The sequence below is a fragment of the Brienomyrus brachyistius genome, chromosome 9 (assembly GCF_023856365.1).
Source record: "Brienomyrus brachyistius isolate T26 chromosome 9, BBRACH_0.4, whole genome shotgun sequence".
Classification (NCBI taxonomy): Eukaryota; Metazoa; Chordata; class Actinopteri; order Osteoglossiformes; family Mormyridae; genus Brienomyrus; species Brienomyrus brachyistius.
The window spans coordinates 2,785,984-2,799,972 of NC_064541.1; the positions used below are offsets into that span (position 1 = coordinate 2,785,984).

At 40.3% G+C, this 13,989-nt stretch overlaps 2 protein-coding genes across 8 annotated transcripts in view; one reads left to right on the forward strand and one right to left on the reverse strand.

The window, feature by feature from the left end:
• gbp2 (guanylate binding protein 2) overlaps positions 1–13,989 on the reverse strand; it is a 90,766-nt gene that overhangs the window by 66,474 nt on the left and 10,303 nt on the right. Inside the window, exons 4-11 of one of the 2 annotated variants that reach the window (XM_049026198.1) lie at positions 13,638–13,747; positions 13,249–13,442; positions 12,487–12,729; positions 11,989–12,269; positions 11,589–11,801; positions 11,388–11,490; positions 10,940–11,133; positions 6,860–10,827 (exon numbers count right to left, since the gene is read on the reverse strand). In XM_049026198.1, the coding sequence (XP_048882155.1) occupies positions 10,606–10,827; positions 10,940–11,133; positions 11,388–11,490; positions 11,589–11,801; positions 11,989–12,269; positions 12,487–12,729; positions 13,249–13,442; positions 13,638–13,747 (1,560 nt within the window). In that variant the 3' untranslated portion in view covers positions 6,860–10,605. Of the gene's footprint in view, positions 1–6,859; positions 10,828–10,939; positions 11,134–11,387; positions 11,491–11,588; positions 11,802–11,988; positions 12,270–12,486; positions 12,730–13,248; positions 13,443–13,637; positions 13,748–13,989 lie in introns of those variants that run through there. The other variant, XM_049026201.1, reaches the window with a different exon arrangement.
• The window catches only part of LOC125749187 (guanylate-binding protein 1-like), a 115,132-nt gene that overhangs the window by 50,846 nt on the left and 50,297 nt on the right, over positions 1–13,989 (forward strand). The window lies entirely within an intron of this gene.

The window sequence follows — 13,989 nt, forward strand, 5'->3', positions numbered from 1 at the left end:
ATCCCCTCCTGCTCCTGCCTCGCCGAGGGTCCCTTCGGCTCCAACCTCGTGGTCACCTGCTCCCCCTGCAGCTTCCACCTCTCACCTGTTGGGGTTCCCATCAGGCTCCCCATTTTCCCCTGTCTTCTACCTTCCTGCCTCCTGTTTTTGTGCCCCCTGTGTCTGCTCCTTGTCCCTCCGCTCCTTCGTTCGCTGGTCCTTTTGTTCGAGTACACGTTTGAGTATGTTTCCCTAGTCCTGTCATTACCGTAATGTGTGTTCCTCTGCTAATAAAACCCTTTTTTTGTATCCACGGCTCCCTTTGCCTGCTTCCCTGTGCCGCTCCGTGATACTGACTGCTCTAGTGGGGTGGAGCCCGAGAGGAAATTATTTAATTATTAACCTAAATTTGTGCAGTTTGCATGCAGTAGTTTTTTCTTAAATGAAAGGAATAATCATAATAAACTTACCCATGGATATCAATCATGTGATTCACCAGTATGTCAACCATTCGTCTTCTTGTTCCATCTATTAGGGTTTCTGTTGCAAGGTGCTCCTGTAGTACTGCTTCGCCACCGGACTTGCCTCTTAGTACATCTTCAATCAACTAATAATAACAAAGCACAAGAATGCTTTGATTAGTTAAATACTGTGTTAATTGTTAAGAAAATCAAGAGACTAAAAGGTAAAACCTGTTAAGAAGACAATGAACAATCCTCAACTCTGTCTCTTCCTAGGGACTTCATCTAGTATAACAGTTGATGTATTTGAACTGAAGCTTGAGTCTGATTTCTCAAAACCAGAAGAAAAGGAAAATGCACAAAACTCTAAAAGAAAGTAAAAATGTTTTTAAAATATTTTGTGGAATGCTTCAATGTACCTTAAAAACCATATCTTACATCAAATCTTACCATTATCTGAGAAAATGGTCACCACCAAATTGTCTTGTGCAACAAGTTCATTGAATATGTCTGCTTCAATTTCTGTCCCTGTTGCATCCTTGTATACTTATAACTTTTACATATGGCGGCAGGAAAATTCTCTCAATGATAGGAAAGGATAGTAAGATAAAAATTTGGTTTTGATGCCAGAACTGTTTGCAAATGACTGTTCATTAAATATATTATAAATACACATTAATTATATTCACAGGCCACTGGTCAATGCCTTTTACATGCACTGATAATCACAACATTTTCTGATTATAATCTATAGTTCAACACTTTTCAGATATAAATGAATATGGAAAAATAAAGTAAAACTCTTAATGTACTAGATTTAAATTACATTGAATACTTAGTCATTTAAGATAGTGGCACTAGATGAAGCCTGACTGAATGTGCAGTTTTCAGGTCATATTGTCTCTTCTAAAGGCCTAAAGATTTTCTGACACATACATGAAAGACACACAGACTTCAAACAAAAAAGAATTTCCTTCCTATAAATCGGAGGTGGTGTTACGACGATCGGTGCATGAAGCACGAACAAAGGAGAGCAGGATGCCAGGAGTCGGAAAAGGTACGGGGTTTTAATGAAAGGGAAGGCAGGCGAAAACAGACTGGCAATACAATGACCGGACTGGAAAAACAAACTGAAACGCGAACTCCTGTATAAATGTTGTGTACACACGAAAATGTTGTCGAGATGTATAAAAACGAAACTTGGCATACCAACTTGGCATTCTACCAGCAGCTCCAGACACGGTGGATGTGCCGTGCCCTGCTCTTCTGATCCTCCCGTGTGCCACGCCCCCTCATTTACCCCATGTGGATTCCCCGTGTTCACCAGCTGTTTCCTGTTGCTGTCATTAGTTCTATGTATTTAGTTTGACCCAGTCCAGTCATTAACGTTACATGTTCTTACTGCGTGTGTTAACCCTCAATAAAGTCCTTCGTCCGTGTCCACGGCTCCCCTCACCTGCTTCTGTTTGTGCTCGGTTTTGTAAAGGAACGGCACCCAGCGGCAAATTATTGCTATCGTGGTTTCCCTTTTTAAACTTACAATCATGACGCTGACTTTATCCAATACACTGACATTAATTGTATGTTGTTTACAAATGTACGGCACCTGATTTTAATCAATTTGTTACAATTAAACGGTGCAGAAAATTACCAAACTATTACAACTATCATGGCAGCTCTTGCGTTACTGGAAGACATAGCTTATGGAAGAATTAGAAGAGAGCGCGTATTCAGGGATCATAGTGATTTCTTGGCCCATGATGATGACTGGCTAAGTCGATTCAGATTTCCAAGACCAGTCCTTTTGGAGCTGTGTGCTGAACTGGAGCATTACAAAAGCAGACGATGAGGAATTGCGTTATACCTGTTCCTTTACAAGTTCTGTCCACTCTTGGGTTCTTAGCCACAGGTGCTTTTTAGCGGGAATTTGCAGACCAATCGGATATTTCTCAGTCAGCGCTAAGTCCTGCCATGAGAGCTGTATGGGACGGCATAATCCGCTTGTCACCCAGATATATAAAACTTCTTTACACTGTGGTTGAACAGGCAAACATTAAAGCTCAATTTGCAGTGATGTCCGTTTTTCCCAATGTAATCGGAGCCATCGACTGCACACACATTGCTATAAAGGCACCTTCAGAGAATGAATTTGCTTATGTAAATAGAAAGCACTTTCACTCTATTAATGTACAAATTTTGTGCGATTCAAACATGCATCTCATTTATGTTGTGGCTAGACGGCCTGACTCAACCCATGATTTGTTTATTCTCAGAAACAGTAGTGTTGGAAACAAACTTGAAAATTGGGTGGTACATGATGGCTGGTAAATTATTGGCTTGGCAAATTAGAAAAGACAGTCGGACAGGGCAATTAACAGTATCATGACACCTGCAGGTGACGTGACCTCAGAGCCAATAGTGATCACTAATATATTTAGGGATTATTAAGAGTCCTTGTGTGCATCTGAGTGTTAAAATGATTTGGAGAGTCAAAATTCCTTTTTAGATCAGTCGAAGTTACAGTCTTAGAAAATGAACAACAGGAACTGGATTGCAGTTTAACAATGAAGGAATTAGCAGTGACCATTCAAAGTATGCAGAGTGGGAAAGCACCAGGGTCAGACGGCTTTCTTATTGAATTTTATAAGAGATTTGGGGAGAAACATCTTGTTCCATTATATGTATGAGGAATCCGACACAAAAGGAATACTCCCTCCATCTTTAAGACTCGCAATAATAGCCTTAATTCTGAAACCAAATAAACCACCAAATGAATGCTCTTCTTTCAGACCTATTAGTTTGATGGGATCTGACATTAAAATACTCTGTAAAGCCTTGGCTAGAAGGTTAGAGTCGTATCTTCCAAATCTAGTGAAAACTGGTTAACTGACAGGAAGCAGCAAGTAGTTATTAGAGGCACAATGTCACAGTGGGACTGCGTTCATGGTGGGGTACTGCAGGGTTCAATTTTAGGACCACTATTGTTCCTAATTTACATTAATGATATTGACACCAATATATACAGTAAACTGATCTAACAGCTGATAGGCTACAACGGGATCTGGATTTACTTAGCGACTGGGCTGATACCTGGCAGATGAAATTTAACATACAGTAGATAAATATAAGGTAATCCAGGCAGGGAGCAGAAATATAACATACAGATATTTTATGGGTTCCACTGAAATAAAGGTAGCTCATTAGTGTGGGGAAGCAATAAAAAAAGGCCAATGGAATGTATGGTTATGTCGCTAGCTGTCTGGAATTTAAGTCAAGGGAGGTGATGCTACAATTATATAATTCCTTGGTAAGACTCCACCTAGAATATTGTGTGGAGGTTTGGTCACCATACCTTAAGAAGGACGTTGCTGCCTTAGTAAAGGTGCAATGGAGGGCTACGAGAATGATTCCTGGTCTTAGTGGAATGTCTTATGAGGAGAGGTTAGCTGAGCTGAATCTGTTTAGCCTCGAGCAAAGGAGACTAAGGTGGGACATGATCCAGGTATATAAGATTCTAACAGGTCTTGATGCTGTTCAGCCAAATGGCTATTTCAATTTTAGTTTAAATACTAGAACTCGTGCCAATAAGTTAGCAGGAGAACATTTTAAAATGAATTTGAGGAAGCACTTTACATAGCATGTAGTTAGAGTATGGAATAGTCTTCCTGCTGGTGTAGTGCAAGCTAAAACCCTAGATTCCTTTAAATCAGAGCTAGATAAAATTTTAACAACTCTGAGCTATTAGTTACTGTAAGTTCTCTCCAAATGAGCTTGATGGGCCGAATGGCCTCCTCTCATTTGTAAATTTCTTATGTTCTTATGTTTTATACTGGGGAGGGAAGATGGTGCATTTAAGATGCGGTATAACAGAGGTGTTGAGAAAATTTTACATTTGTATGCAGAAGGTGTCTTATAATCAGCTGTGTGAGAAATATGATATTCCAGGAACATTTCTTTAAATACTTACTGTTGAAACATTTTGTTTTATCCATGCATAAACAGTTGTCTTTACCTCCACCTTCTAAGTTTGAAGATTTAACTATATCCTACATGAATGTGAGAGGACTCTCATTGCTTTATGACCTGTTATTAAAATATTCCAAGGACTCATCTTCCAAAAAACTGGAGGCATGGAGAATTGACATAAAGAAGGATATTCATGAAGTGGATTGGGAAATAGCTGGTTTTAAGGCTCAGACCCAGTCTATTAATACCAAATTTAAGTTATTACAATATAAATGGCTGATGGCTGATCCTACACCTAGTTGGTTAAACCACATATTCCTTAATATCCCTGATATCTGTGTGAAATGGAAAGAGGAAAAAGGTTCCCTAATTCATTGTTTATGGGATTGTACAAGGATACTGCGAATTTGGAAGGGTGTAATAGAATGTATGGGTTTCATAACTGGAAGAGAAGTTCCTTTACAAGCCAAATTTTGCATTCTAGGAATATATCCTGAAGATTTTATTGTGAAGCAGTCGCTGCTTACTGACTTTGGACTTTTACAAGCTAGAAGGATAATCGCATTATTGTGGAGAAGTTTGGATGCATCCTCTACTCGAATGTGGATAAAGGAACTGATGGCTTGTCCAGTTCTGGAGAGATTAACATATATTGTAAAAAAGAAAGACAAGACCTTTGCTCATTTATGGAACCCCTACATGTATTTTTTGGAATCTCAGGATTTTTAATTGTGATTAATCTGAAAGGTTCTGTAAGGTTGGCACTGCTGTGTTCAGGTTTATTTTCCTTTATTATTATTTTTTTTTTATTATTGACTTAATTTGACCAATTTTATTTATTTTATTGATTTTGTAACTTTTTATTATTTTGTTGGATGGGGAGGATGTGTTTATTCGATCTGCTTGGATGTTGATGTCTAAAGTTAAGAAAATTTCAAGAAAAATATGTTTTATTTATCTATTTATTTTAAAAAGGTTACTCCTCACTGAAACACTGGGTTTCCGCTCCTGGGCTGCTCATACAGCACACAAGGTTCCCACAGCCTGTAAGGTTCCCAAGCTTCCGCCTACTATTGTCTGGTGATTTCTTGTCATCTTTATATATTAAGTTGGACAGCAGATCTCACCGCCCACAAGGTGATGTTTGCTTGTGGTGCTGGCTGTGAGTGCAGCTGGGATGACCTGCTTGGTATCAGTATCCTGGGCTGGGAAAGGTGGCCCTCAAAGGACTGAGACCAGCTTAGAATCAGAGGAGTTGCAGAGCAGCCCCCTGACACAGTGCTGCCACCCTTGGCTACCGCTCCATAATGCGCATACAGTCCGCAGTGTGCACAACAACCTGTGTGGTGACCAGGAGCTCAAGGCCTCAACATCTTCCTCACTGTAGATATTGGACTACAGTATCACCACAGTAGAGATCTTGTACATTAAACGGAAGCTTTAAATAAACTAAACAAAATAAAAATGAAACAGGGACACCGATTGCCCTCCTCACCACCTCTGGGACCAGTGTTCCATGGGTATGGAGTGTGCATGTTCTCCCTGCAGAAGAAGAGCTTCAAAAGCTACAGGTGGGACTGATCTCCACTGTAAAACGGCTGACATACCTGGAGATGAAGTCTGATGACCTGGAAAACCAAAGCAGGAGAAAGGACTAGCGTATGTTTGGTCTCTGAGAAGGTGCCGAGGGTACTCCGCTGCTGTTTGATTTTATCTGAGACATGTTACTGAAGTAGCTGTGGCTCAGCACCGCGGTAAAGATAGTTTGCAGTTTGCGATTCGGGATTCCTTTCAGTTTATCTCGACAGGGACCTGTTCCTTTGAGTTTATCTCAACAGGGACCTGTTCTAAAAATAGCACAACTAAGCTAGTAGCTAAATAGCGTCTAAAATTGAATTTTATCGTGTTGCTATTCTTCTTTAATCACATTTGCATTTATATAGACTTGAAAATGACAATATCTAAAAAAAAGAATTAAAAACATGTTTATTATGCATTAAATGTGTAAGCATATTTGTTATTTAATAAGAGTATCAAACTGGTAGCCCTTCATATGGCTCAGTACCCATGAAGTAGCTCTCTGTTTCAAAAAGGTTGGTGACCCCTGCTATAAAGAATGCCGTGCTTTTGAGTGCTGTACTGTAATGTTCAATTTGAAATACATTTTCAGCAATCCAAATGTCCTTTCAGTTACAGAACGTGCTTTACCATGTTTACAATTAAACGACCATTTATGCACTGTTGTGGGCATGATATGCAGTGGAATCAGCCATCTATTTAATTGATAGCCGTTGTCTCGTAACAGCCAACCCCTGGGGGAGGGCCCCCCAGAAAGACTGCAGAAATGACAGAGTTGGCCAGTGTGTTGGAGTCGTGGTACACCATATGTAGTGTACTGGTGCCCTTTTAGTAAGGTTTTCTGGAGGCGTTCAATAACGGAGTCGACACTGTCATTCTCAAGCACAAATCAGCGTCTCCTTTTTATTTGGTTCCTTTTACTATAGTTACACAGAACTTCTACTTAAAACAGAGATCACAGAGCCATCTAATGGTTAGGCATATAAGTACTTATGGTTCATACATAACACCTTAAACATTGCATCGTAAATCATCAGGATGTTGATAGAATGGGTTCCCTTTTGGTTCACACAAACGAATGCATTTTGTGATGGGGTATGTGGTTGCACATGCATACAGTCTATCACATCAGGACCCCAGGGAACCCATAGTTAGCCTTTGAACTCCTGTCTAACTTGTTGTTGTGTGTCAGGTGTGATGGGAAACTAAATGATGTCATTTGCATGTCCTAAAGGTAATCCCAAAAACTTGCATACACACCGGCCATTTGCGGATAAGATTAGCCAATCCTGCTGTAGTGTATTCACTGTTGTTATTGATTTTGATAAAGGATGCCCATTAATGTTTGAAATACATTTGAATTAAGTTTCCTAGAGGATCTTTAGGCTACTATATTTGGATGTCCAGGGACATACGTTTTATATTAACATTGGGGGGGCGGGTATATCGGGGTGAGACATGTGACATTATGTTACGTTATAGGGCGACTCTGTAGTTGTGCTATGTAGAGTTGCAGTGTTGGCAACTTCAGTCAGCTGACTGCCGTGAGATTTTCAATTCAAGACAAATCTGCACACACATTTACGTGTATGTAGCACTCTTATTACATTGTAAATAGCCTGTCCCAAAACTTTTGATGTAGCTAATTTTAGATTTTTAATGAAATAATACAGATTTGCAATAAGATTTCTTGCATGAGCTTAAGAGTCTGAAAGAGTCACACCAGATGCGTGAGTCAGCAACCCTGCAGTTATTTGTTTTGTATTGCAAATTATTGCCGTTACAGTTACAATACATAAAGTGATATAAATTTTGCACGTACAGATTGGGATGTAGTTCCTGATGGGACTAATAATGTCAGTGAAGTAGCATTTGCTATTGCGGGGTATATACAATTCTGTGAGGACACAATTATACCCAAAAAGACTTAAATTTTTTCCCAGCAATAAACCTTGGGTGACTTCGGAATTAAAACACCTTCTTAAAAGTGCCTGTTTAAATCAGGTGGAAATAGGGAAGACAAAAAAAACTGTACAGAGAAAAATTAAAAACCTGATTATGGACTGTAAACTTAAACTTGAAGGTTTTTTTAAAAAAAATAATCCTAGAAGAGCATGGCAAGGGCTACAAGCAATTACAGGGTACAAGCCTAAGAATCATCTTATGGCAGTGGATAATGAGCTTGATATGGCTAATGAGTTAAATCATTTTTATTGTAGATTTGATACACATGGTTTAAAAAAAGAACAGTGTTTAGCTAGCACAGAGGTAAGAGGCATGGTGGGTACTGGTGTTTAAATCTCTATTGATGGGGTAAAATCATTTTTCAGACGTATTAATCCACGTAAAGCTAGTGGGCCTGACAGTATTAGCAGCAGAACAATAAAAATGCTTGCAGATGAGCTGGCACAGCCCTTCCAGAGGCTGTTCCAGCTGTCATTGGACACTGGTGTGGTTCCCACCTTATGGAAAAAAAAAACGTTAATTGTGCCAGTCCCAAAAACAATAGACCTAAAGAACTTGATTTGCATCCAGTTGCACTTCAATCTGTAGTAATTTAATGTTTTGAGAAAATTGTTTTACAACAGCTTCTTTCTGAGGTTTCACACTCTTTAGACTCTAACTAATTTTCCTACCATGCTAAGAGGGGGTTGAAGACATGCTTACTTTGATAAATAATGTCTATAAGCACCTTGAACATGCAAGGAGCCTGATTAAGGTTGTGTTTATTGATTTAAGTAGTGTTTCTAATACAATCCAACCGCATCTGATGGTGAGGAAATTGTTAAATCTTGGGGTGAACCCTAGACTTATATTATGGATTTATGACTTCTTGACTGACCGTTGTCAGCAAGTGAAATTTAATTCACACATGTCCTCCCTAAAAACTATTAATATTGGAGCATCGCAGGGATGCGTGCTATTGCCCATCCGATGTGGCTATTAAATACATGTGTATATACCACCCTCTGGTGTTCAGCAAAAAAATTGCACTGACAAATACATGGGCGTGACTTGCCCAATTGACTGACACCAAATTGTCGAAATTGCCTCCAAGGACATTCAGTGCAGCGCCGAAATGGACAAATGGATAACAAGAAAAAAACGCCCTACCACCAAGACACCGGCCACTACCACCAATCAGCTCGTATCTGAAGATGCATTTGCCAGTGTGCACAGGTGATTGTTCAACAACAATGTGTTCGTCAGACTGGGATGGTAGCATGGATGTATCTGTGGTTACTAGCCAAGTGGCTAGCATAGCTGGAGACAGTCATGTGGAAAGTGATGAAGGGTCTGATGCGGACCCTCAAAGTGGGAGAGAGCATGTCACCTCGGACTGTAACACAACCTCATCAAAGAAGAGCAAATATGATGACAATTATATTTCACTGGGGTTCACATGTATAAATTAATTAATGTGATAATTATGCAAAAGTATTGTCTCACAACTCAATTAAACCTTCATTTAGAGACAAATTATCCCCATTTAAAAAATAAACCAAGAGAATATTTTGAGCGGCAGCTAAAATTACTTTCAACAAGTAAAATCTGCATTCAAGTGCGAGATCCTATGAACAAAAATAGACTACAAGCATCTTACATGGTCAGTTACATAGGCTACAACCAACAAACCCCACACTATTGTGGAGGACCTCGTTCTCCCTGCTGCTATAGATATGGGAGGGACAATGTTGGGGGAAAAGGCAAAAAAGACGATACAGTCCATTCCATCATCAAACAATACTGTCTCACGGCACATCAATGTAATGTCAGAAAATGTTTTACAGCAGCTACAGTGCTGTGCAAAAGTCTTAGGCAGTCCGAAGAAATATTTTCAGCTGTTTATCTGGGTAGCAAATGTACTTTGGCTTAGAACAAAAAACACAATTCAACATTAGAACATGTGCAAAAAGAGTAACTAGTAAAAACTAGTAATAATTTCTTCTCTTTTCTAAACAGTCACTGATATCTAGTTGGATGGCTAGATGAACACCGCTTCAGTTCCCAAACTTCTCTTCAGAGGCACCTCAGCCGTTTCATGATTTTGTTAAATTTCACCAACAGCTCAATTAAACAATTAAATATATTGGTTTAAAAAGTCAGTGACAGATTGACTAGCTGTACTGTATGAGGTGTGCTAGTGGCCAAGTCAAAAAATACATGGCTGCACTGGACGGTCGCTGCAAATACCAGGATGATTTTAGCAGAGGTTCTGAAATGGTTAAGCTGACACACTTTGACAGGCATAATATCAGTTTGACAGTTTTACACCAACACGAGGATAATCTGAACATCATTTTCTTTGCCTACCTAAGACTTTTGCACAATACTGTATATGTATAAATGTAAATGTACCAAAGAAACAGAGAAAGGTTGTAATATCTGACCCTGCACTTCCCCAGCCTCATTCTCACCATTGTGTGTATATGCCTTAAAGAAGAAAGATTATATATGAATGAGCACGGCTACCGTTAATGAACCTTATGATTTTAATTTTTTAGTTTTGTAATTTTGAAAAGCATACCATGGCTGTCAGTTATGCTGCTTGTTTTCAGAATTCTTGTACATTTATATTTTTATTTACTTGGGACTGTCAGGCAAACCCTGGGGAGCAGCTTCATTTCAACAATCGTGAACACAATAAGGAAGCAACGCCCACGACTGTTGAAATGCCCCCCGGTAAGAACATGGCAGCGGTTCCTACAGATTCTAGAATGTTGCCAAGTACTGAAGGCTTATTTGATTCCATTTCTTTCTTCTCCCGCTTGAGGGCATGTATGTTTTGTTGCAAAAGTTCTGCTCTCTCGCTGAAGTTCTGGCTGAGAAGGTCCTCTTGTTCCTGCAATAACAAAAACAGCCCATCATACTCCTGCTCAGTCACCTGATCAACTGCATGTGGAAGACAGAAGGAGAGCTTCTCGTCTAGTAGCGTTTAACGTCAATGCGTCTACCTTCAGTTTAGCTGCCAGCACTCTGTCATACTCCTTTGCGGCATTCAGCCTGTCTTCTTCCATTTTCTCCATCAGCTGCTGAATAAGCTCCTTGTAGCTCTGCTCCTGGTCCTTTTGCAGTTTCTCATATATATCATTCATCTCCTTCTCAGCACGATGCTGCTGCTCAAGGGCCTGAGTCTTTGCCTGTTCAGCTGCAGAAGGGTAAGCAGGTCAACATATAGAACATTTGAGGTGCTGTAAGCAAAATATGAATAGATATTACATTTGCTATGCATTCCTTATAGTGTAACAATGAATAAAACCAGCCATCTTTAATTACACAGTAATCACGTCATTACATCCCACATCAAAGAATCTTTACCAATTAAAACTAGTCAACACTTGAAAATCTCTCATTTTGAATATATCATGGAAATGATGGCAATATTTATAACAGACACTTCACCTTGAATCTGGTGCTCAGCTTCAGTGAGAGACTGGTCAGCGGTCAGTATGGAGTCCTGAAAGGCCTTTTTACCATCCAAATATTTCTTCAGGGCTTCCTCAGCCTGTAGGCAGTGATGAGCAGGACATGTGATCGTGGTCATATAAAATCACATAACAATTTCACAATGATGACTGATCTCAATGGCTTCTCCACTGTTACCTGCACTCCTTTGCCAGATGTTGATCTGTACTGATTGATGAATCTCTGAATGTCAGCACAGAAGGCTTTGTAACCTCCGCATGACACGTAGCGGCCAGAGCTAAGCTGATCTTCTAGAGGTTGGAAAACATGCTTGATGATGGACTCACAAACTTTCTTGGATTCCTCTATGTTTTTGACCAAGATTTCCACATACATGTCGTTCAGACTTTGCTGGAGTAACAAGAAGTACCAAATAATTGCTTTACATATGTTTTTGTAATGACTGGGCTTTACAAGATGCTACACAAATTTCAGTATTTGTTAATCATTCTGTAGCAACTGCAGTCAAATTCATATTCCAGTGAATGTGATTTAAATGTAATAGAAAAACCATTGTACAGTTACTAGACTCCCATACCAAGAGCATTTGTTGATATTTCTGATCATCATCCTTAAAAGAGCAGTCAATGAGAATCTTCAGTGCCTCCTTCTCTACGACACGGTGAATTTGTGACAGTTCCTCTTGTGATTCAGTCGGATAGGCAACCCTCTCCACCATCTGAGCCTTGTAGTGATCTATGGCCTGAGCTACTGCTTTGGCATTCTGAATCTGTGCCAAGCTCAGCACTGCATTTTCTAAACAAGGGATCTGGTTACTGCAGATTGCATCCACGTAGATCTTCACCAGGTTTCCCAGCACTAAGGGATAGATCCAGTCAGCTTGCTATATTACCATCATCAGGTTCAACTTGAAAAACATTTACATTTATCTATCATCCATCAACACAGATGGTCTACAATTTATCCAAGAATGAATGATAATTTGATGAAATGATTCTCATTTTGAATTACTATGAACTAACGCAAAAAGACAACAACACTTCAAACGGCAGCAGTAGATGGACTTAACACTCACATGTGCCTGTCACATGGACACCTCCTTTCAGAGTTTTGCTTTCAGCGGTGCTGAAGACGTGACAGCAGAACTCCCTGACCTGCTTCACAAAGCTGGGATCCAAGTCTGCGTCAGCAAGTGTATCTAGAATGCGCATTTTTTCTGTCGTTGCAGGACGATCAAACACAAAGCACTTGCGGGTGGGGAAATAATTCCTAAGGCAGCTGCGAGGCAAGTTGTACATCTGGGCAGCTTTTGAATAACCTTTCAACAACAACAAAAAAAAATAGACAGGAAGTTCTGATTACAGTCTTTTGTTAGGTTCATTGCATCATACCAGGGGGCAACATGGTGGTGCAGTGGTTAGCACTGTTGCCTCACACTTCTGGGACCCGGGTTCGAGTCTCTGCCTGGGTTACATGTGTGTGGAGTCTGCATGTTCTCCCCATGTCATCTTGGGGTTTCCTCCGGGTACTCCGGTTTCCCCCCACAGTCCAAAAACATGCTGAGGCTAATTGGAGTTGCTAAATTGCCCATAGGTGTGTACAGTATGTGTGAGTGAATGGTGTGTGAGTGTGCCTTGCGATGGGTTGGTCCCCCATCCTGGGTTGTTCCCTGCCTCGTGCCCATTGCTTCCGGGATAAGCTCCGGACTCTCTGCGACCGAGTAGGATAAGCGGTTTGGAAAATGGATGGATGTACCATGCCATCTCTTAGTTACAGTGTTTTATATTTTCTTCATATTAAAGCAATACCAAAAAATAAAATTTGTTGATGTTCTCACCAGGTTTTAGCATCAACGCATTCTGCAGGTACTCATCAGCGGTAACTGGCTTCCCATCGAGCTCCAGCATAAGCGTGAAATCTCGAACGCTCCATACAAAGGAGGGAAAGACTCGCAAGAACTCAGTGGACTCATCTTCATCTTCATCCTGCTGTGATTTCACCTTGATGCGCTCTGTCAGTTCTGTGACATAGCTGTACATGCCAATGTTTAGGAGGAAACTTCCAGAAAAAGAGACCCTCTGTTTACAAAATTATCATCTCATTTTACATTCTTTATTAGCAGATGCTTTTTTCCAAGGTGAGACAGCAGTAAGAATCAAAGAGCCTGATCAGCCAGACCCTGGGGTAACTGGGGTTAAAGGCCCAGTGGTGACATCAGAAGGATACTGCAACTGCTGCAGGGCTTCGTTATTGATGGTTCCCATACTATTATACACCAGCATGCTGCTCAGCAGTACAGCCAGGGAAAATATCCATGTGTCATTTTTCTGATCTCCCTGAAGAGAACATTTGGGGTGGGAGAAGACAAAAGACATTTGTGGACAATAGAGACTTTTTGGGGGACAGCTGCCTGATTCGAGGTGGGGGGGGGAGTGAGTGTCCCCCTCTGTAAATTTTGATCACCAAATCAATCTATTCATTCTAGTCATTCAGAAAAACTGGCCAGGTGCTCAGGTACCCTAAGCCCTCCCATGTGCCTGTTTATTACATTCAGTGTTATGTTGAACAGCATACTCAA